Source organism: Melanostigma gelatinosum, assembly GCF_949748355.1.
Source record: "Melanostigma gelatinosum genome assembly, contig: SUPER_10_unloc_1, whole genome shotgun sequence".
Lineage (NCBI taxonomy): Eukaryota > Metazoa > Chordata > Actinopteri > Perciformes > Zoarcidae > Melanostigma > Melanostigma gelatinosum.
The window spans coordinates 249,716-270,983 of record NW_027635324.1 but is presented as its reverse complement, the minus strand read 5'-3'; the positions used below and the strand labels follow the sequence as shown (position 1 = coordinate 270,983).

Below are 21,268 nucleotides of genomic sequence, written 5' to 3'. Positions count from 1 at the left end.
GCCGACAGCGTAATTCTACGCTCTCGTTAGCGCGCCACTCGATTACTAGAGCGGAAGCGCTCTGCCAACCGTGGAACAAACAACTGTTATAGAAAACAATGTTAATCGATCTTACCGATTGCTGTCATCACGACTTAGCTGCCCTTATCAGACTGGTGACGACCGATGATAGGAGCGTCCACCAGTCCGGGGCTTGATGTCCGCACGGCGAACACACCGTTCCCTCCGAAGAGGGACAGCTCGTCGCAGCCTTTGGAGGGCGAGAGAACCGCAACTCCGACCGGTAGTCACAAGGCTACAGCGACGAGCTCTAATATGTCTTGATCGTAGACACATCCTTGTTTAAGCTACCATGGTAGCTAACCTGTGACGCGAGAAGAAAAAAAGGACTGAGCTCAGGATGACACCGGAACTTATAGATGACGGTGGTCATCCGAGGTCACACGTGACTTTGTTGATATAAATATTCGACCTGCGCATGCGCGCGACGGAATACATTCAGTGTTAAGCACTGCCTCTGGCGGTCAGTAAGGATGAAATAGAATCAAGATCTACGAGTTCCCAGAGGCCGATGACGAAGAAGAGAACCGGCTGGTGAAGAAGATAAAGGACAAGTTGCCGCTGGCTGTAGTAGGAAGCAACACCATCATCGAGGTGAACAGCAAAAGAGTCAGAGGGAGACAATACCCCTGGGGGGTTGCAGAAGTTGAAAACAGTGACCACTGTGACTTCACCATCCTGAGAGATATGCTCATCAGAACACACATGCAGGACCTGAAGGACGTGACGAACAACGTCCACTACGAAAACTACCGCAGCAGGAAGCTGGCTGCGGTCACCTACAACGGAGTGGACAACAACAGGGTTAAAGGTCAACTGTCCACCAAGAGTCCTCTGGCCCAGATGGAGGAGGAAAGGCGAGAGCATGTGACTAAGATGAAGAAGATGGAGATGGAGATGGAGCAGGTGTTCGAGATGAAAGTCAAGGAAAAAGTGCAGAAGCTCAAAGACTCTGAAGCAGAGCTTCAGCGGCGTCACGAGCAGATGAAGAAGAACCTGGAGGCGCAGCACAGAGAGCTGGAGGAGAAGAGACGCGTGTTCGAGGACGAGAGAGCGAACTGGGAGGCCCAGCAGCGCCTGGAGCAGCAGAGAATGGAGGCCTCCAGGACTCTGGCACGATTGGCTTAGTTTGGAGGGCAGGGCCAAGACCATTTAGTCTGCGTGGAGTGCAGGACAAGCTCGGTCTGCTCTGAGCGCAGGGCTCAGACCATGCAGTCTGCTCGGAGAGCAGGGGTCAGACCATACAGTCTGCTATTAATTTTTATTTAAGACAAAACAGTCTAAATTTTTAAGCGTGTGTGTACGCAGGTGTGCTTGTGGAACATCGGGGGTTACGTCGGTGGGAGAATGGACGGACAAATTTGGTTAAGGCCAGGACACCGGGGGGTGGTGGTTGCCTTGCTGGCAACTCAGAGTCGGTTTATGGACAGTGCACTTCTCTCGGACGTTGTCATGACGTTCGGGAGGCAAAAACCCTCACCTAACTTAGCCCGTGCCTTTACCGTACTCGCTGCGTGGAATGTTGTCAGTGAGGTGGCTATCGCCCTCCGACCCAGCCTCCATTTTTTTATCCAGTCCCTGTACTGTTGCCCTAAACTCAACCTCACTGGGGGAGACGGCAATTAGACACAGTTTTACAAGTTACAATGAAACGGTCACGAAATTCGCGTGACCGTCAATTAAGCCATGTGCCTGAAGAAGGAGTGATTTCTCCGAAACGTTAATGTCATCCCGCTGATCGCCAAAGCAGACACCCTCACCCCAGAGGAATGCCAACAGTTCAAGAAACAGGTCATGCGAGAAATCCAAGAGCATAAAATCAAGATCTACGAGTTCCCAGAGACCGATGACGAAGAAGAGAACCGGCTGGTGAAGAAGATAAAGGACAAGTTGCCGCTGGCTGTAGTAGGAAGCAACACCATCATCGAGGTGAACAGCAAAAGAGTCAGAGGGAGACAATACCCCTGGGGGGTTGCAGAAGTTGAAAACAGTGACCACTGTGACTTCACCATCCTGAGAGATATGCTCATCAGAACACACATGCAGGACCTGAAGGACGTGACGAACAACGTCCACTACGAAAACTACCGCAGCAGGAAGCTGGCTGCGGTCACCTACAACGGAGTGGACAACAACAGGGTTAAAGGTCAACTGTCCACCAAGAGTCCTCTGGCCCAGATGGAGGAGGAAAGGCGAGAGCATGTGACTAAGATGAAGAAGATGGAGATGGAGATGGAGCAGGTGTTCGAGATGAAAGTCAAGGAAAAAGTGCAGAAGCTCAAAGACTCTGAAGCAGAGCTTCAGCGGCGTCACGAGCAGATGAAGAAGAACCTGGAGGCGCAGCACAGAGAGCTGGAGGAGAAGAGACGCGTGTTCGAGGACGAGAGAGCGAACTGGGAGGCCCAGCAGCGCCTGGAGCAGCAGAGAATGGAGGCCTCCAGGACTCTGGCACGATTGGCTTAGTTTGGAGGGCAGACCATTGGTAGGATGTAAAAAGTTATGAATGCTCAAATACAACAAGTGTTTCTGTGAGGTGGAGACCTGTCAGCATTCATTTGTCAGGATCCAGGATTCCCCTGTCTGTTGTGGTGTGCCATGTGCTCTGTTTGTCCTCTGCCTTCAGACACCTCCCAGGGCCGCACCCTTAATCGTGCACGGCTGAGGACACTCAAGCTGATCACCTCCTGCAGCCTGACACACCAGACTCAGGGCCCCTTAATGAGTAGCCTGCCACTATATAAACTCTGGTCCTGCAGTCTGGGAGTGTCAGGTCGTACCGTCTTCAACCCGCTGAAACCCTGTGGATTACCCTCCACGGCTCTGCCCTCCTTGTGTTTGTGGATGCGCTCCGCCGCTCTGCTCTCGTTGTGGTCTACGGATTACACTCTGTCGACTCCAGTATCGAGCCACGGGACTTCACGCCGTCAACTCACCAGCCCTCCAGTGTCGAGCCACGGGACTCACACCATCGATCTGTCAACTCTCCAGTGTCGAGCCACGGGACATCACACTGTCGATCTGCCACTCGGGTGTCGGACCACGGGCTCCACACCTGCACCCACCTGTCTATAAATAAAACCTGTTTAACATTCACTTCTGTCTCCTGTGGTCTTGCGTTTGGGTCCTATCTGTGAACTCCCGTGACATCATTAATGACGTCTGGGCCCCGTTCCACGTACGTGTCTAACTTAGTTAGCCGGATACTTTTCAGGATAAGATGATGTAGATCAGGCTTTTCGGTTCCACGAAGCAAGTTCGGCAAAATCACCATGGCAACGCATCCAAAAGCTTGAACCTGCTCCAGCGCAGGCTCAGTGAAGGTAGCTGGATAAGCTGGTCACTCCCCCGGAAAACATGGCAGCTCCCGTCACATACGGACTTGCGCATATACTGGGGGTTATACGGGAGTTCCGGAAATGCATGTAAAGTGAGACACACGGTGATCCTTAAAACCAGCGGAGCAAACTAAGAAGCCTCTGTTGCATTAATGTGCAGCTCCCTTCCTCAGAGATCCACTGATGAAGGAGGATATTAGTTAGATGAGCGTTTTATAGGGAGAGACTTCTTCCACATCGCCAAGATCCGTCATCACATCATGATGACTTCCTATACGAGCGCTATCCATTCTGCCCACAAGGAATCATTTATTTACAGAGCTTCTGGAGCAGACATTGAACACCACACGCCCAGCCGAGCACTGACTGTCTCAGACTGGATACAGCCTTGTGCTGTTCTGCGAGTGCTACATTTTAGTACAGTGTCTGCGATGCGGAGAACATGGGGAAAGCCGCTGCATGCCGTGCTGTTCGTAAAGTTCATTTGGCGCTGAATAAACTTATGGATGTGTTCATTACATTATGGCACATATTGTGCTGACTCAGCATTCTGAATTGTGTGTGTGCTTAGTGTGTACTTGCTCTCATGTCCTCTTGATGGCTGGTTGCATACATGAGGTTAAAGCACTCATAATGATATGACTGTGTTATTAGTACACAGCACATCATTACTGTAGAACATGATGAAGGTGGACTCATGATAAGAATAGAGAGAATCACACACTATTTCTTTTCACTGCTGCAATTGATTGAATGTCTGATTATGAATAATACACATACTGATCCTCTTTGAGTGTTTTTAAAGTATTTTTGGCCCAATTCTTGGCGTTGCCTTCAATTGTCTTTAAAACGTTGGGATTTGGGATTGCCGGTTTGATGGCTGTGGTCAGATGTTTTGTCATTTGTTCTATGGTCAAAGGTGGTTTTTCATTTGTGACATTTAGGAAATGATGTAAAGTCTTTATCACCTTGAACAGTATGCGGCACTTCAAAGCAAAGTCCGGGTCATCCGACCTGGGTCCGCTGTCATCCCGTTGTTCGTGGCTGCGGGAGCGTTGCTGCGTCGTTCTGCGTCCGCCGTCGTGTGGTCCTGCTCTGTGCGTGTTGTTGTGGCCCTCCCCGGTCCGTGGTCGACGGGTGCTGTGGTCTCGAGCACTTCTACGACCCTGCTCTTCCTCCCTGGTCCTCCGGGGCGGGTCACGTCTTTGTCCTGTATCGCGTTGGAATGCGCTCCTCACGATAGGAGCGCGCGCTCCGCGAGCTCGCTCCAGCGGCCAGCGGCGCGAGCCGGGAACATGGTCTCTCCGGTTGTAATAGTCTCTCTCTGTTCTTCTTACCGGGCTGGTCCGGTGGTGGTTGGAGTGGTCACGGTGTCGGGATGGCTCCATATGCCGTGGGGGTGGACCATCTCTGTCCGTGGCGCGCTGTGTCCAGGTGCGCTCCGCGCGTCCGTCGCGTCTGGACCGAGACCCACTTCCGTGTGCCCGTCGAGGAGAACCATGCCGTCTAACAGGGCCGCCTTCATCAGGTCTGCGCCCAGTTCTCGTGACCGAGGCGTACGACCGGCGGTAACGTGGTGACGGAGCGCGGTGTCTATGGGTTGAATCTGTGCGTCGCGCTCCGCTCCAGCTGCCCTGTCCACTATGCTCGTATCCGGTAATGTTTCCATCGGAATACTCATTGAGCCTACGGTTGTCCGAGTGGACCCTACCTCTTCGTGGGGAGGCAGGTCTGCCGTGGTGTTCTGGGCTGTGGTAGCGTGTTCTGCGGCCTCTGCTGCGTTCATCTCCATATTGGTCCGTGTTTCGTTCACGTCTGTGTGTGTCTCTGCTAGCCATGATGGCCTCCGACGGGAAACTTCACGAGGAAAAAGTTGCAGAAGCCTTGCGTTTTACCTTTTATTCTCGTTGGTTGAAGTTAAACACAAATAAACAAATAAAAATATATAATAAAGCGACGTTTCGGTTAATATTTAACCTTCATCAGGCTGAAAATAAGCATTGTAATCAAGAGTGAATTACAATGGACTGGGTTATGCTAAGTACGTTCGTACTGCAGCGTGCTCTGAGTAATAAGACAGGGTGGGGCATAACAGTGCTTAGAGGTCAAATGTCAAACAGACCTGAGCAGGCGTGTCCCTCTAGTCATGTGACCCCCCTAAAACTTACACTCGACTCCAAACTGCTTATTGTGGTTACAGTGTACATTGTTACATACAAACATGTGGGTTTCCAACTAATAATAACGAGTTGTCTGCCAAATACAATAAAGACTTCTGTGTAATAACAGAGAACAACATTTGCATTCATATTAATTTGTACATTAGTATCAATTGTTTTTACAGAATGAACACTGTACATGCAGGTAAATGATATGATGACATGAGTTGAGGACTGAAAGTACATGTCATGATGACCAGGTAAGTATTTTTCACAATAAACCACAATTTTATTGCATTCATGTGATTCCAGGTTGTGTGTTAGGTTTGTATTTCAACAGGTTGAGATTAGTATACAAACCATGGTTAGGTCTTAAAAGCATGTTCCCCCCTGGTTATGTTTAGGGCTGGCAACAACTGATCATTAAAGTCCCCCACCTGGTTATGGTTAGGGTTAGGGTTAGGGTTGTGTGTTAGGTTTGTATTTCAACAGGTTGAGATTAGTATACAAACCATGGTTAGGTCTTAAAAGCATGTCCTCTCCTGGTTATGGTTAGGGCTGGGGACTACTGCTCCTTAAAGTCCCCCACCTGGTTATGGTTATGGTTAGGGTTAGGGTTGTGTGTTAGGTTAGTATTTCAACAGGTTGAGATTAGTATACAAACCATGATTAGGTCTTAAAAGCATGTCCCCTCCTGGTTATGTTTAGGGCTGGGGACTACTAATCATTAAAGTCCCCCACTTGATTATGGTTAGTGCTCTGAAAACCGGAGGGTCCCATGAGGAACCAAAAGGACCCAGGTCAGGCAGGAAGGCACTGGCTGGGTAGGGAAATCGATTGTTTTGGCTAGCCCACTGCCGTATAGCAATGGGTTTGCCGATACACTGTCACATAACCCGCCCAACCCAGGAACCCTCAGCCCTCATTGAGGCCCCCCGGTGCTCTGGTGCCTAATCTGGCGATCCAGACTCTCTCCTTGTTTCTCCTTTGTGACACATTCCATCCTGTGTTGTATTCTATCACAGTGGTCCTGAGTGAGTCCCAGCCATGTGCTATAAAGTGTTTCACCAGGTGTGTGTCTGTCTTTTTCTTACTAATGATATTGTATCTGTGTTGGGTAAACCTGGTGGAGACTGAGTTACCCGTTTCTCCCACATATTGCAACTTGCATGTTGTACAGTAAATTAAATAAACACAATTTGTGGTTTTCAGATTCCCCCTTGTCTTAATTTGAAAAATTTCTTGTGTATTTTGGTTCTGTATCCACTGTTTGTGTTTAAGGAAGGTCTCTGATTTATTAATTATAGGGACCGAGGCAGATCCTAATTTGGCCCTCACGAGGAGATCTTTTAAATTTTTATTTCTCCTGTATGCAGGAAGAATACTATGATTTTGTAGAATATTTGTCCCTGTGGTGATTCTCTGGAAGTTTTTCTTACATTTATTGGCTAGCTCCCTGGTGGATGGTGAAAACCTGGTGATCAGCGGAATATTACTAGTGACCATGATTGGTTTAGTTTCCAGAAATGTCCTGTAGCAGTTTCTACAGAAGGTCCTGGAGTACCCCCTGGTGGACAAAGCCGTGAACAAGATTTTGACTGCTTTGTGGAAGTCTTCAGACCTGGTGCAAATCCTGTGGAATCTCAGTAGTTGTGACTTTATGAGTCCTGCATATGTATGCTTGGGGTGGAAACTGGTCTTGAAAAGTAGAGCATGTGTGTCTGTTTCTTTAAAGAAGACCTTAACGTCCAGTGTGTTTTTTTCTTTGAATTTTTCTCCTTTGTACGTGGTTGTGTCCAAAAAATCAACTGTTGTGATGCTATGTGTGGATTTAATTTTTATAGATTCTCTGTGATTATGTAGAGTATTGAGAAATGTGTCAAATTCTTCTCTGGAATGTTGCCATATTCCCCAGATGTCGTCTAGAAACCTGTAGTAATGCAGTGGTCTCAGTGTGCAGGCTTTCAGGGCTGATTCTTCCCACTCTGCCATGAAGATGTTTGCGTATGCTGGAGCGAATTTCTTACCCATAGCTGTTCCCTTGATCTGCAGAAAGATATCTTGGTTGAAAACAAAGTCGTTTCTCATCAGATTAATTTCTAGGAGTTGCAATAGCTCCTTGTCTGGTCTGTGCTTGCTGGGATTTTTTTGGAAGATATTTTTTATGGCTTGCATGCCCTCCTTCATATCTATATTTGTGTACAAGCTGTCGATATCAATGGTAAATAGAATAGCCTCTTCCGGAATAGTTCGTTCTTTCACCAGGTTTACAAAGTGATATGTATCTTTGATGTAGCTTGGATGTATAATTGAGAGTGGATTGAGAAAATAGTCCAAGTATTCTGCTGTATAATATGTCTCACTATTGCAGTCTGAAACTATAGGTCTCCCCGGAGGAATGATGTATGGTATGCTCCACTTTGCAGTATCCTTGTGGATTTTTGGCAGCATATAAAATATTCTGGCTCTGGGTTCCTTGTCCCCCATCAGATAATACTGTTGTTTTTTATTTATGAAACCCTTAACATTGAGAGAATTTAGGATTTTGTTCACCATCGGTATTGTTATCAAATAGATAGGTTTGTCTAATTTGACATAATATTTCGGATCCTTCAGTTGTCTGTACCCCTCCCATAAGTACTGTTCTCTGTCCATAATTACAATTGAGCTGCCTTTATCCGCTGGTTTAATGACTAATCTTTTGTTTTTTGTTAATTCCAATAGGGCCAGATATTCTTGAGGGGTCAAATTTGGAGGTGTCTGGTGATTAGTGAAGTACTCTTGGAAGTACTTTGTGTCCGCCCTGATAATTTTAACTATCTCTTGGGGGATTACTGATTGTGGGGGAGACCAGTTAGATTTACGAATGAATCTTAATCCGGTTGTTTCAGGTGAGTCCTCGTAATAGGCTGCTAATTTCAGTCTCCGAAACGTTAATGTTAAGGCTCAGACCATGCAGTCTGCTCGGAGAGCAGGGGTCAGACCATACAGTCTGCTATTAATTTTTATTTAAGACAAAACAGTCTAAATTTTTAAGCGTGTGTGTACGCAGGTGTGCTTGTGGAACATCGGGGGTTACGTCGGTGGGAGAATGGACGGACAAATTTGGTTAAGGCCAGGACACCGGGGGGTGGTGGTTGCCTTGCTGGCAACTCAGAGTCGGTTTATGGACAGTGCACTTCTCTCGGACGTTGTCATGACGTTCGGGAGGCAAAAACCCTCACCTAACTTAGCCCGTGCCTTTACCGTACTCGCTGCGTGGAATGTTGTCAGTGAGGTGGCTATCGCCCTCCGACCCAGCCTCCATTTTTTTATCCAGTCCCTGTACTGTTGCCCTAAACTCAACCTCACTGGGGGAGACGGCAATTAGACACAGTTTTACAAGTTACAATGAAACGGTCACGAAATTCGCGTGACCGACAATTAAGCCATGTGCCTGAAGAAGGAGTGATTTCTCCGAAACGTTAATGTCATCCCGCTGATCGCCAAAGCAGACACCCTCACCCCAGAGGAATGCCAACAGTTCAAGAAACAGGTCATGCGAGAAATCCAAGAGCATAAAATCAAGATCTACGAGTTCCCAGAGACCGATGACGAAGAAGAGAACCGGCTGGTGAAGAAGATAAAGGACAAGTTGCCGCTGGCTGTAGTAGGAAGCAACACCATCATCGAGGTGAACAGCAAAAGAGTCAGAGGGAGACAATACCCCTGGGGGGTTGCAGAAGTTGAAAACAGTGACCACTGTGACTTCACCATCCTGAGAGATATGCTCATCAGAACACACATGCAGGACCTGAAGGACGTGACGAACAACGTCCACTACGAAAACTACCGCAGCAGGAAGCTGGCTGCGGTCACCTACAACGGAGTGGACAACAACAGGGTTAAAGGTCAACTGTCCACCAAGAGTCCTTCTTGTACCAAGAGTCAATCTGTACCAAGAGTACAGATGTTGTCCTTCCGGACAACATCTGTAACCTCATCTTGATTCATGTCAAGCACCAGCTTCCAAAATCGTGCATTCACGCTGTCTGGAACTGGCTGAGCATTCGAACAAAGGGCCTGCACTCTAGTTTTCCCTGGCTTTAAACCTTTGACTTTCTTGTGTAGATGACATCTCTGCATGTGCCTCCATAGTGATCTCCTCTTCAGGTAGGCGTCACAGTTTATACAGTGCATGTAATCACTGGCGTTTACAGGTCCACTTGATTGTTGACGGGGTATCACCATTCCCTTTCCTTCTTTAATAACCTGATTATTATGGAAACGGTTCCCTCTATTTCTCAATACACTGAACTGTATTCTTCGTTCTTTAGAACCCTTTGGGAATGTTATTGCTCTTGCCACTTCAGGTTTGTCCTTGTGTTTTGATTCTAAATGGCGTGCCATTTTGTTGAAAGGCTTAGAGCAAAACACACAGTAAAACTTTTTGTTGTACAGTCTGCCTCCATTGTCTTTCTTCTTCAAGGTCATGACCGTCACGTCGCAACCATTAGATGAGGATTTGTCGGTGTCAGGTTCAGCCAGGGAAGTAAAACGTGTCTTATGTGTTTTCTTGCGTGGTTGGTCATCTCCTTCCTGAGAGTTGGTTGAAGTTCTCTGTACCTTTCTCTTCTTTGCCGTGTGCTGTTTGACCTCTTCTTCTGAACAGTCACTTTCTGTTTCTTCATCATATTGAGGAACATACTCATCCTCATCACTGTACTCAGAACTTGATAGAGGTTCTCTTTCGTGTCTGTTGAGCTTAAAAAAAGAAAGAGAAAAAGAAAGGATTAGACTTGGATATTCTTCATTGTAAAATCACAAGCATTTAACAATGCCGTGGAACAGCACGCATATTAACGTAGATTGTTGTGTTGTTTCGGGTAGTTTTAAACATCTATGACCGGGGTATTCAATTAAAGTTCAACAAGGTCCATTCAGAGAGAATTTCCTCATTAAATCTCCAGAACATCATAATAATGTCTAACTTGCACTCTGATTTAGTTCCATATACTGTATATTGAAGTAGCCAACAGTTGTATTAAAGTCTGTATGTAGAAAACAACTGATTATCAAATATAGAAAGATCAATTGAATAATACATAAACAATATTTATTGTCAGATTTAAAATTGAGATTAAGATTAAATTACATAACCGAAAGCTTTTGAAAAATGTGCATCTTAAAACAAAGAAATGAAGTACCCTGCAGCTTTAAATTAATTAAATTCAGGTGTGAAGTGATGTCACCCAAGAAAACCAAGATATCCATATTATTCTCATCTTCTAATAAGATGAATTAGCGAGCAGGACTTTATCTGTGGTTATTAATCCACTTGTTTCAGCTCTATTCCTCTCTGTTAACGTCATTGTTGGTCAGTGAATTCATGCGTTAGGATTCTGATCATACTGGGCTCTTAGGTTTATTTTCCTGTGCCTTTATTTGAGATGCGAGACGTTAGCTCAAAAGAGTTGTGCTTTGTCTCGTAGTGGCACTTCACATTACCGCTTTCAATAATCATCACAGCCTCTGAACATATTACCCTGATTCCTGTAAACTGACAGATGTCATGGCCCTTTTCATGTTAGAATGTGAAGTTTTGCAAATAAACTTACAACTCCACTGTCGGTTCTCATGAGCTCTGGAACACTTGTGTCCTCATCGACATCAGCTGGAGTGGGGTCAAGAATATCGGTATTGTCACTGGACCGCTGGTGTTCTTCCTGAAAAACAAATCATTTTTTTGTAATGTTTAGACAGGCTCCCAACCTACCAGTCTGCCTACCTATCAGTCTACCCACCTACCTACCTACCAGTCTACACTGTTTTACATCAATAAAATAATACACAACCAAACAACAAATACTACAACTTATATTTCATCAGACATTATGAATAAGTGGCTGCAGTGCAAACTATTTAATATCTCCCTGTGGGAAACACTGTCGTAATAATGGAAGTCTAATATGTGTGATTAACTAGCTGTAGTCTGTAAGAAATGAATTACTCTAGCATTGTTTTGATTTCTGTTCGACATTCACAGTCGAGCAGGTTAACTGTCAATTAAGAACCCAAAGAAGATGACATATCCTACCTCGTTGGTCTGTTCAGGGTTAAAGCCATCTGTCACATCAGCGCCTGCAAATATATTAGAGGATAGAAATGTTAATATGGTTTACGATGAACTAATAACTTCAACATCATCTTTGATGGGTCAAAATGTGTTTCATTTGCGTCTAGACTATTTTTAAATAGTTATATGATTTAAACCCTGAGAGTATGATCAGTTTGGGATTGAAACCAATAGACTCCCTGAAGTATTCAGTATAATATTCTCCACGATTACAAAAGACTTTCTACAAACCTCAACATAAAACCATCTCATGGTCTCTCCCCTCTCTCACCTGTGCATTCAGAGCTGCCACCAGTGGATGAAAAACATGCTCCATCCTCCTGAAAGCACAAGGGACACATTCAGTCATGTTACAGTACTCTGTATTTCAAGCTGCAGTGGTAGAATTTGGTGGAATTAAAATTGTTGCCTGAGCTGCTATTATTACATTTTGACTGAAATTAAAAGTAATTTGTTCTGGTCTTATAGGCTGCATTATAGTAAGGTGATCTACTTATTTCTGAAAGTACGAGGCTAAATATTCTACTTCAATACCCATGGTTATTTGAATTACAATATCTGCTTACATGTGAAGAAATACTTTTTTTAAAGTTAACCTTGACTCAATATGTCAAATATGTCACTTTGTTGAGCATAATATTCACGTTCTGTGGGAAAAGATAATGATGATAAAATATAAATTCTAAAAAATATCTAAATATCATTTTGTGACTGTAAAAAAGCCCCACGATGTGTAAATTATCCATTTGTAGTTAACTGTAATTAGTTGTCCAGCCTTCCGTTAACGGTAGGCTGGTCTCAGATCGCATACCTGCAAACTCATGAGTGAAAAAGGTGACAAGCCCGAAACAGTGAACAGTGTGATGAGAGGACATGTGAGCCCTTGTTGCTGTAGTTCATCTCCTTGGAGCAGAGGCTACATTTAGCATACCCTGCCTTATCAATGTGTTAAAACACTGTGACAGCAGGAAGCTGCACTCATGTCTGTTCAGACCTCCACCTTTATCCAGACCCAGCTCCACTCACAGCTCTGTTAGCTGCACATGCTAGCTGCACATGTTAGCTTAGTGTTAGCTAACATTAGCTGTCCATCTCGGTTAACTTCCAGCACATTGCAACAGCTCTTTTTATATGGCAGTACATGTACCAACATTCGGAGCTCGGACAATAATTAAAAACTTACCATTTCCATCCAGGTTCCACAGCTAGCCCGTCAAGTTACATGTGTGTGGAGCCGCTCGACAGTCTGAGGCAGTGAGTCACCTCTCCACGGGCGCATGCACTGATGGGGGAGGGGCCACGCCATGGTCCCCATGATGATGGTAAACGTCAGGTTTTGTGTAATGTCAGCAATGAAACTTAAGGTACTTTACACAGAACATGACATTGACTGTCCCCACCGTAACCTCACCCATCCCCCACTCCTTCGGTCACGATCAGCATGAGGGAGCTCTGAGGCTCGGCCTGCAGCCTTTGTTAATAACTTAGACAGGTAATAGTAATTACTAAAATGGAAGGATTACATAAAATACCTGCTTAAGTTGAGACTTTATTACTCAACTAGAATTTTGTATAAAGTATGTAAAAAAAATTTTTTTTTATTAAAAAAGGACATTGAAATGAAACAAGCATTTCTAATGAAGTTAAGTAATAGAAGCATTTTTGAACGATTAAAAAATTATACAAACATTGATATTCATAAAATAGAAACTACAACTATTTACAAGCCATTGTATTCAACATAAGTATTTATATGTGTATTTAACTAACATATTATGAATTTACGATGCAAAATAGTATTCAAAAGTATAGTACTCACACAAGAATACAAAAAATAGATTTCTTAAGAGCTCTCATCATTATTATTTCATAGTGAAGAATAAAGGTAACGAGACTACCAGTGCTAACACTTCTATCCAGTAACAATCAGTCCTCCACTATGACCTCTTTTTCTTCCTGGTGTGACGCTGTTAACTGGAATTGGGGCCTGTCTACAACATATTAAAAAAACAGGGCTCTGACATCTTCAGAAGTAAAAGATGGTCTGATCTCATCAAGAGTACGACAGGGTGTACAGCTTAGGGACATGTACCCCATGCTGAAGTCTGAGTTTGATACAGGCAAAAATCTGTTCTAGATAATCTAGAGGGATTTTTTCCAGGTGGTCCTATTGTAGGCCTTGTCCACAATGTGTGTGCACAATCTGGGGGTTCTAGGACCCATATTTGAGAAATTATGGCCATTCTTGCATATGCCAAAATATAAGTGAATAAGGCCCCAATTAAGCCCTTTGTGGCTGTTTTTGGGGACCTTAATTTGCAGCTATGAGGCCCAGATTATAGGTGTGTAATGGTGACGAGCCCCTCTTTCAGGCAGAAAAGGATTTAAAACCCTACCCCTTTTTAAAGTATAAAACGTTTGAGAAAAGACTGGTAAAATCTGGATTTTGACCACTTTTTAATATTGATCAATTTTAAAACACTTGTCAATGGCCTTCTTTGATGAAATTCACATATGATGGACAAAACAGGACCCTCTTCAAGGTTCAATTGGATTCAAGTCGTTAGCATGCTGCTACCGGAAGTTAGCTTTCCCAAGGTTCTACAGATATCTCGCTTTAGATCCTGCATCACCTTATCATAGGCGACTGATTTATGCAAAAATCAGGCAGTTCCAACCTTTCACTACGATTTAATGGCCCGTTTCTCACTTGCCAAAACAGGCCGAAAGATGAGGTCATATGCCTCAATTTTGACCTTTGGGGCTGTTTTTGGGGACCTTAACTTGCAGCTACGAGGCCCAGATTATAGGTGTGTAATGGTGACGAGCCCCTCTTTGAAGGAGAAAATGAATCAAATCTCTACTTTAAATTAAAGTGGACATTTTGAGAGAAAAGACTGTTGAAGGCCATGTCGGAACATAAGTGTCATCTGGGTAGAGATATCCATAGTTCACTATGGGAAAAGTGTTTGGAATGTGCCATTGAGTTTCATACGATTTAACGATGGGGCAAAGATGGAATGACTGTGAAAATTTCACGGTCCTAGCCCATTGTTTTATGGGGTAATTAGGCCAAATAACTTTAAAATGAAGAAAAATGCCATATATTACTACGGGAAAAGTGTACCGAACTTCCTATTGATTTTCATACCACGTGGTTTGTGGCCAAGGGCCAACTGACCGTGAAAATTTCAGCGTGCTAGCCCATTGCTTTCTAGGGGTATTAACTGAACGTCTATTTAAGCCAAATAAATGCTAAATGCCATGAATCACTATGGGAAAACTGTACAGAATTTCCCGTTGATATTCAGACCATTTCATCTTGGGGCAGAGGGTGACTTAATGTGAAAATTTCAGCCTCCTAGCCCATTGTTTTCTAGGTGTCTAGGCAGAATTGAGTCAAAAGGCCGTAATTTCTACGTGTACGGAGTTTACCATAGCAGAAAGTGTACCATCGCAGAAAGTGTATGGAATTTCCCATTGATTTTCATACCACATGGTCTTTCGCCAAAGGTCGACTGACTGTTAAACTGTCAGGGTCCTAGCCCATTGCTTTCTATGGGAATTTTGGCCGAGTTCGGTGAGAAATCCATAATTCACTATGGGAAAAGTGTTTGGAATTTCCCCTTGATTTTCATACCACATGGTCATTGGCCAAAGGTCGACTGACCGTTCAATTTTCAGGGTCCTAGCCCATTGCTTTCTATGGGAATTTGGGCCGAGCTCGTGAGAAATCCATAATTCACTATAGGAAAAGTGTTTGGAATTTCCCCTTGATTTTCATACCACATGGTCATCGGCCAAAGGTCGACTGACCGTTCAATTTTAAGGGTCCTAGCCCATTGCTTTCTATGGGAATTTGGGCCGAGTTCGGTGACAAATCCATGGTTCACCCATCTCATCCAGTTCACCCAGTTCACCCATCTCACCCAGTTCACCCATCTCACCCAGTTCACCCAGTTCATAATATCCCATCAAATTCAACCATGTTGTGAGAAGTTATGACTAGTTGAAGGATGGGCCGTTTGGGTAATCACTTTCCATTCATTTTATCGTTCAAAATGCCCCATTCAAATATAGGCCAACTGCCCCTCTTCCCGCGCAGGCATGCTAAGTGCTAGGGAGTCCCATCCAACTTGAATGTGCCTCATTGGGGCCTGTCTACAACATATTAAAAAAGCAGGGCTCTGACATCTTCAGAAGTAAAAGTTGGTCTAATCTCACCAAGAGTACGACAGGGTGTACAGTTTAAGGACGTGTACCCCATGCTGAAGTCTGAGTTTTATACAGGCAAAAATCTTTTCTAGATAATCTAGAGGGATTTTATTCAGGTGATCCTATTGTAGGCCTAGTCCACAATGTGTGTCCACAATATGTGGGTTCTGGGATCCATATTTGAGAAGTTATGGCCATTCTTGTGTTGTGAAAAAATGTGTAGCTGTCTTTCACACTTAGAGCAGGTTTAAGAATGAAACAGAAAGCTCTCAGAGGCGTATAGTTGTATCAAAGCAATATATTTATTTATCAACAGAGTTATTCAGCCCAACACAATTAAACATGCATGGGCAATCTAATGGATTCACTTCACAGAGCTCCACCATCAGAACACGCTTGAACACATCAGCATGAACCTTAATATAGGGGTCCGCCCCTTGATACACATTAGTCAAAGTCAAAGATGCAAACGTAGCACGTTTATTACGTGTATTACGCTTGGTTGGAAGCCGTGAATGTCCATTCACCTTTGGCCCCTCCCAATAGGCGTTGGTTTCCGTCAGTGTGAGTGAGTTGTTGAATGCGAGAGGTCCTAGAGAAAGAGTGTGTGGAGAAAGCCGGGCTCAGCTGGGCGTAGTCCCTCGCTTGAATCTGAGTGTCTTATCTATTTAAAGATGGCTGCCTGTTCCTTGTGACGCAGTTAACCTCAGTAACCTTCCTCCTGCTTCTCTCAGGCCCTGTGTATGCTGTGAGCACTGTATAAGTGGTTAATAGAGCTGCATAAGCTAATGGTTATTAAAACTACAAATATGCTAGTGATTAATTAAACTGTATATATAAGCTAGCTGCTGATTAAGCTGTATATAAGCTAGCTGTTAATTAAACTGTATATAAGCTAGTTGCTACTTAAAGCTGCATATAAACTAGCTGCTGATTAAGCTGTATATGAGCTAATTGCTGATTAAAGCTGTATATGAGCTAATTTTATCAACAAATCCCTCTCTTGATGTCTGAAGGACGTCACTTTCTTTACCTTTCTGCCCTGTTCACACGCTGGTGTCTTCCTCTGCCTCTCCTGACCCTACCAGGCTGTTCTGCTCTTCCCATACTGGGTAAGCTCCATAAGGAGGGGGTGGTAATGGTTCCTTGGAGAGGGCAGTGGTGATAAGACGGCCAACCAAAGAACGAATACAGGGTATTATACAACATCCACATGAGACCAATATTGCAATGAACACACCCACTGACACTGCTATTGACAAGATCAGGTGCTTCCATTTTCCAAACATGTTTTCCATCCAATCTCCAAATGGATTGTTCACACCTGATGCTTCCTGCATTTCGTTTGACAGTGCCCTCAGACTATTCAGTGCTTTTGTGACTGAACCGTCCGGCGCAGTATTGTTGGGGATGACAGTGCAACACAGGTCTCCAAACATTGAGCAAACACCTCCTTTTTCAGCAAGCAACATGTCCAAAGCCATTCTGTTTTGTACAGTAATCAAAGAAGTAGGGGCCAGCTGCTCAGCCAGATCCTCTATTGCATCCCTAGTATGATTAGCCAAACGAAGAACATTGTAATGCACATAATTGATACGATCAACATTTTTATTCACAGTTATCCATGGAATAATACTTGCGACACTCTCAAAACCTGCTGCAATTTGGTCTACCAATTTGTATTCATTAGGCACTCGTCTGGGCACTCCGATAGCATCTATGTAGGTTGGACCTCTGTCCAGGCTGAACTCAGCTCCAGCTGCTCTTTTAGCTAAGATATGTCTGCGTCTGCGTTGGGTCAGGCTTTGTACTTTGTTTTGCTCCTGTAGTATTTTGTCTCCCACTAAGGTAAGTGGCATTGCTAGCCTCACCATAGCACACATTCCCATTGTAGATGTTGGTATGTTAGTGAATAAGCGCAGACCCCCACAGTAGTAAAATAGCCCTCCCCTAGCCCAAGAACCTATCTCTGAGCCTGGTCGTGTCACGTTGCACCAGTCTTCTGGCACACTACCTAAGTTGGTTTGAGCTCTATCGTTGGTGAAATGGTAACAGACATATCTGGATCCTAGTCCTTTGTAAGCTTTGAAATAACCTACTGTAGTTTGGTTGTTAATTGGTGGAAATATGGATGCCAGAGTAGTGCAATTTGGTGGAGTAGCCATTTTAGTCATATTTGTCATGCACGCGTATCCTGTTGGGTCAGATTCAGGATATAGTGGTGCTGGTTCGGTGAACATAGCTGGTCTAGCTGCAGCACAAGCTACACAGCCACTCATTTTGTTTTTTATAGCATTATCAACAATCCAATTTAACCAAACATTGTCGCTTCCTTGTCCTGTAGCTAATTGGATCACCTGTTGGGGAGTCCATTTAGAAAAGTCTTCTGATAAGACAGTTGGTGGGTCCGGTGGTGGCGGTTGTCTGTGCGGAATTATATTTATCTGAATTCCTACTCTCGGGTCTTTGCCGGGGACGTCCACTAATAGGGCGAACCATATTATGTTTTTTCCTGTGCTGCTTTTGGTGACGTTGTTCAGAGACAGAGATAAGGGATTGGCTGTTGCTGAAAAGTCTCGTTGGAAGTCTATTTTGTCCCATAAGGTCCTTCTCGGACTTTCCCCTCGCATTCTCGGCTTCCACCGCCCTGTGTATTTTGTTACCGCCCCCCAGGAATGACAAAACGCTGTGTTCGCGACGTTCACGTAATTCTCACATCTGTTGACTATGGCATTGTCAGCACACAAATACACAGCATGACCTCTCCATGCTTTTGGTCGTCTTCCACAGTTAATCACATCACACAAATCAAAAGTAAAAACGGTTTTGCTCCCCTTGGTATAGTTTAAGGTCAGATATGCACGACACGCTTTTGGTGGTGGCTTGTATGCCGGTTCTGAGGCATCTCTTTTTTGCCTAACCTTCCCTCTCTTGAGGTCGTTTTGAGTTTTGTTCACATCCTCGCCGCTTGTTGTCAGATTGAAGCTTGGATGACTCTCAAACCTAGTCAGATTTTGCATGTTCACATCCTTGCCACTTGCTGTCAGATTGCAGCTTGGATGACTCTCAAACCTAGTCAGATTTTGCATGTTCACATCCTTGCCACTTGCTGTCAGATTGCAGCTTGGATGACTCTCAAACCCTGTCAGATTTTGCACTGCCTCTGGCAGACAGCCATAGTTTCCGCTAGTTGGTTTGTTCACTGTTTTGTCCCCCATTTTCAATCCCCAAGTCAAGAATATCACAAATGCCACACCCAAACCCATTAGAATCCACCCAGTTCTTTTACCTATACCCATGTCTTTCCAGGTGACTGGGGGATGAATCCCCAGTGGCTGGATGTCCGTTCTCCCAAACAGATAAACCGGCATTTTGTGTCAGATTACCTCGGACCTCTGCTAAGGGTCTGGAACGCTCAGATGCTGGGGCACAATGTGTCAGGTGGTGCCAAGGTGCTCCTGATTTACCTATGACCTGGACCGAGTGTGAAGTAACCTCCTTCACTTCGTACGGCCCTGTCCACCTGGGGTCAGTCCACTTTCTCTTGTGAACTTTGACCCTGACCCAGTCACCCACTCGGATGAGATTTTTTACTTCCTCCTGGTCAGCTGGACTGGTCCGCTGGACCTGTTTGGAGAGAGCCTCCGTGAGAGTGATTAAAGCAGTCATATATGCCTTCATTTCAACTTGCTGCACATCTAAGGCTGGTATATGACTACCGTCTCTTGGAGGACCAGGCATTTGCCTCCCTGTCATTAACTCATGTGGTGAAAGATGCGTCTCATTTCCTTTTGCACTCCTCATTGCCATTAGAGCTAATGGTAAAGCTTCAACCCATGTCAGCTTTGATGCCGCACATGTCTTTGCTATTTTTGATTTTAGCGTCTGATTTGCCCTCTCTACCAGTCCTTGTGACTGTGGATGATACACTGATCCATATCTATGTCTGATTCCTAGTCTGGCTTCCACTTCCTGCAAATGCTTATTACTGAAATGTGAACCATTATCGGACCTTATGCATCTAGGAACACCATAGCGAGGTATTAGTTCTGTTTGCAGCCACTTTATTACTGTCTGTGCGTCTTCTTTTTTAGTTGGGATTGCCTCCACCCACTTTGAGAATCTGTCAACCATTACCAAGATGTACCTTTTTCCTTGTACTCTGTTATCATGTCCCATGTCAGTAAAGTCTATGCTGATGTCTTGGAAGCAGGCTGATGGTACAGGATAAGAGCCCATAGGTGTTTTGTACGGTTTCTTCACATTGTGATCCCCACAGGTGGTGCATTCGTCGCAGAAGAGGGACACCATACTTTCCATGCGTGGGTGCCACCACAGTGCTTCCACCCTTTGTAATGTTCCTTTCTTTCCTTCGTGCGTTGGTCCATGTGCCTCTGGTATCAGTGAGACATACAATTCTGCTGGTGCTACCACTCTGCCATCATGGGATCTCCAAAGTCCACTTTCTCCTTTTGTTGCTCCTTTCCTTTGCCATTCAGACCATTCGTATGGTCCAGCCTTCTTCTGTATCTCAATCAGTGTTTCTTCAGTGATTTCGGGTTCTTGTATGGCCATTTTCAGAATCATCTGTTTTGGTCTGTATCCTCCTACTTCTTTAGCAGCTTCATCTGCCCTGTCGTTTCCCACACTTATTCTGGTCCTTGCCTTGCCATCATGTCCTTTGCATTTCATGATTGCCACTCTTTTTGGTAGCTTCATAGCTTCCACCAGTGCCATGATTTCCTTCTTGTGTTTGATGGGTGCGTCCATTGATGTTGTGTATCCTCTTCTTCGCCACATGGGCCCATCAACGTGAGCTGCTCCATGTGCGTAAGCAGAATCTGTGAAGATGTTTACTGATTTTCCTTCTGCTATTTTCAAGGCTTGTATGAGCGCTTCGACTTCTGCCAGTTGTGCTGATGCTGGTTGAGGTAGGATACCTGATGCTACTATTGTGTGTTCCATGTCTTCGAATTGTCTCACCACAGCATAGGATGCTGTGTTTCCTTCATCTCCTTTGTAGCAACATCCGTCCGTGTATAACCACATTTCTGCTCCTGAGATTGGTGTATTTCCTAAGTCTGGCCTTAGTTTGTTTTCAATGATTGCTCTTGCTTCGCAGCTGTGTGGTTGATCTCCTTGTCCTTGTTGTAGTGATGACGCCATATTGATTCCTCCTGTTTCATAGACAATATGTGGTCTTGTGCATTCTTTTTGAATTTTCGATTTTCTTGCAGCTCCGAACGTGAATTCTTTGCTGAGGAGGAATGCAGCCACACCATGATGTGTGTGGATTTTCAGAGAGTGGCACATGACAATGTGGGATGTTTTCTCGATCGCCTTTGCAATTGCCGCCATGTGTCTTGTACAGGTGGATTGGCCAA

The 21,268-nt window shown here is 44.7% G+C and overlaps 1 protein-coding gene across 1 annotated transcript; it reads left to right on the top strand.

The window, feature by feature from the left end:
- Positions 1-1,782: 1,782 nt before the first annotated feature.
- LOC306783937 (septin-7-like) lies at positions 1,783-2,523 on the top strand (the record flags this gene model as incomplete). Its single annotated transcript, XM_079297329.1, has 1 exon — positions 1,783-2,523. A coding segment is annotated over one exon (741 nt), but the record flags the coding sequence as incomplete, so codon positions are not given.
- Between the last annotated feature and the right edge of the window lie 18,745 nt (positions 2,524-21,268).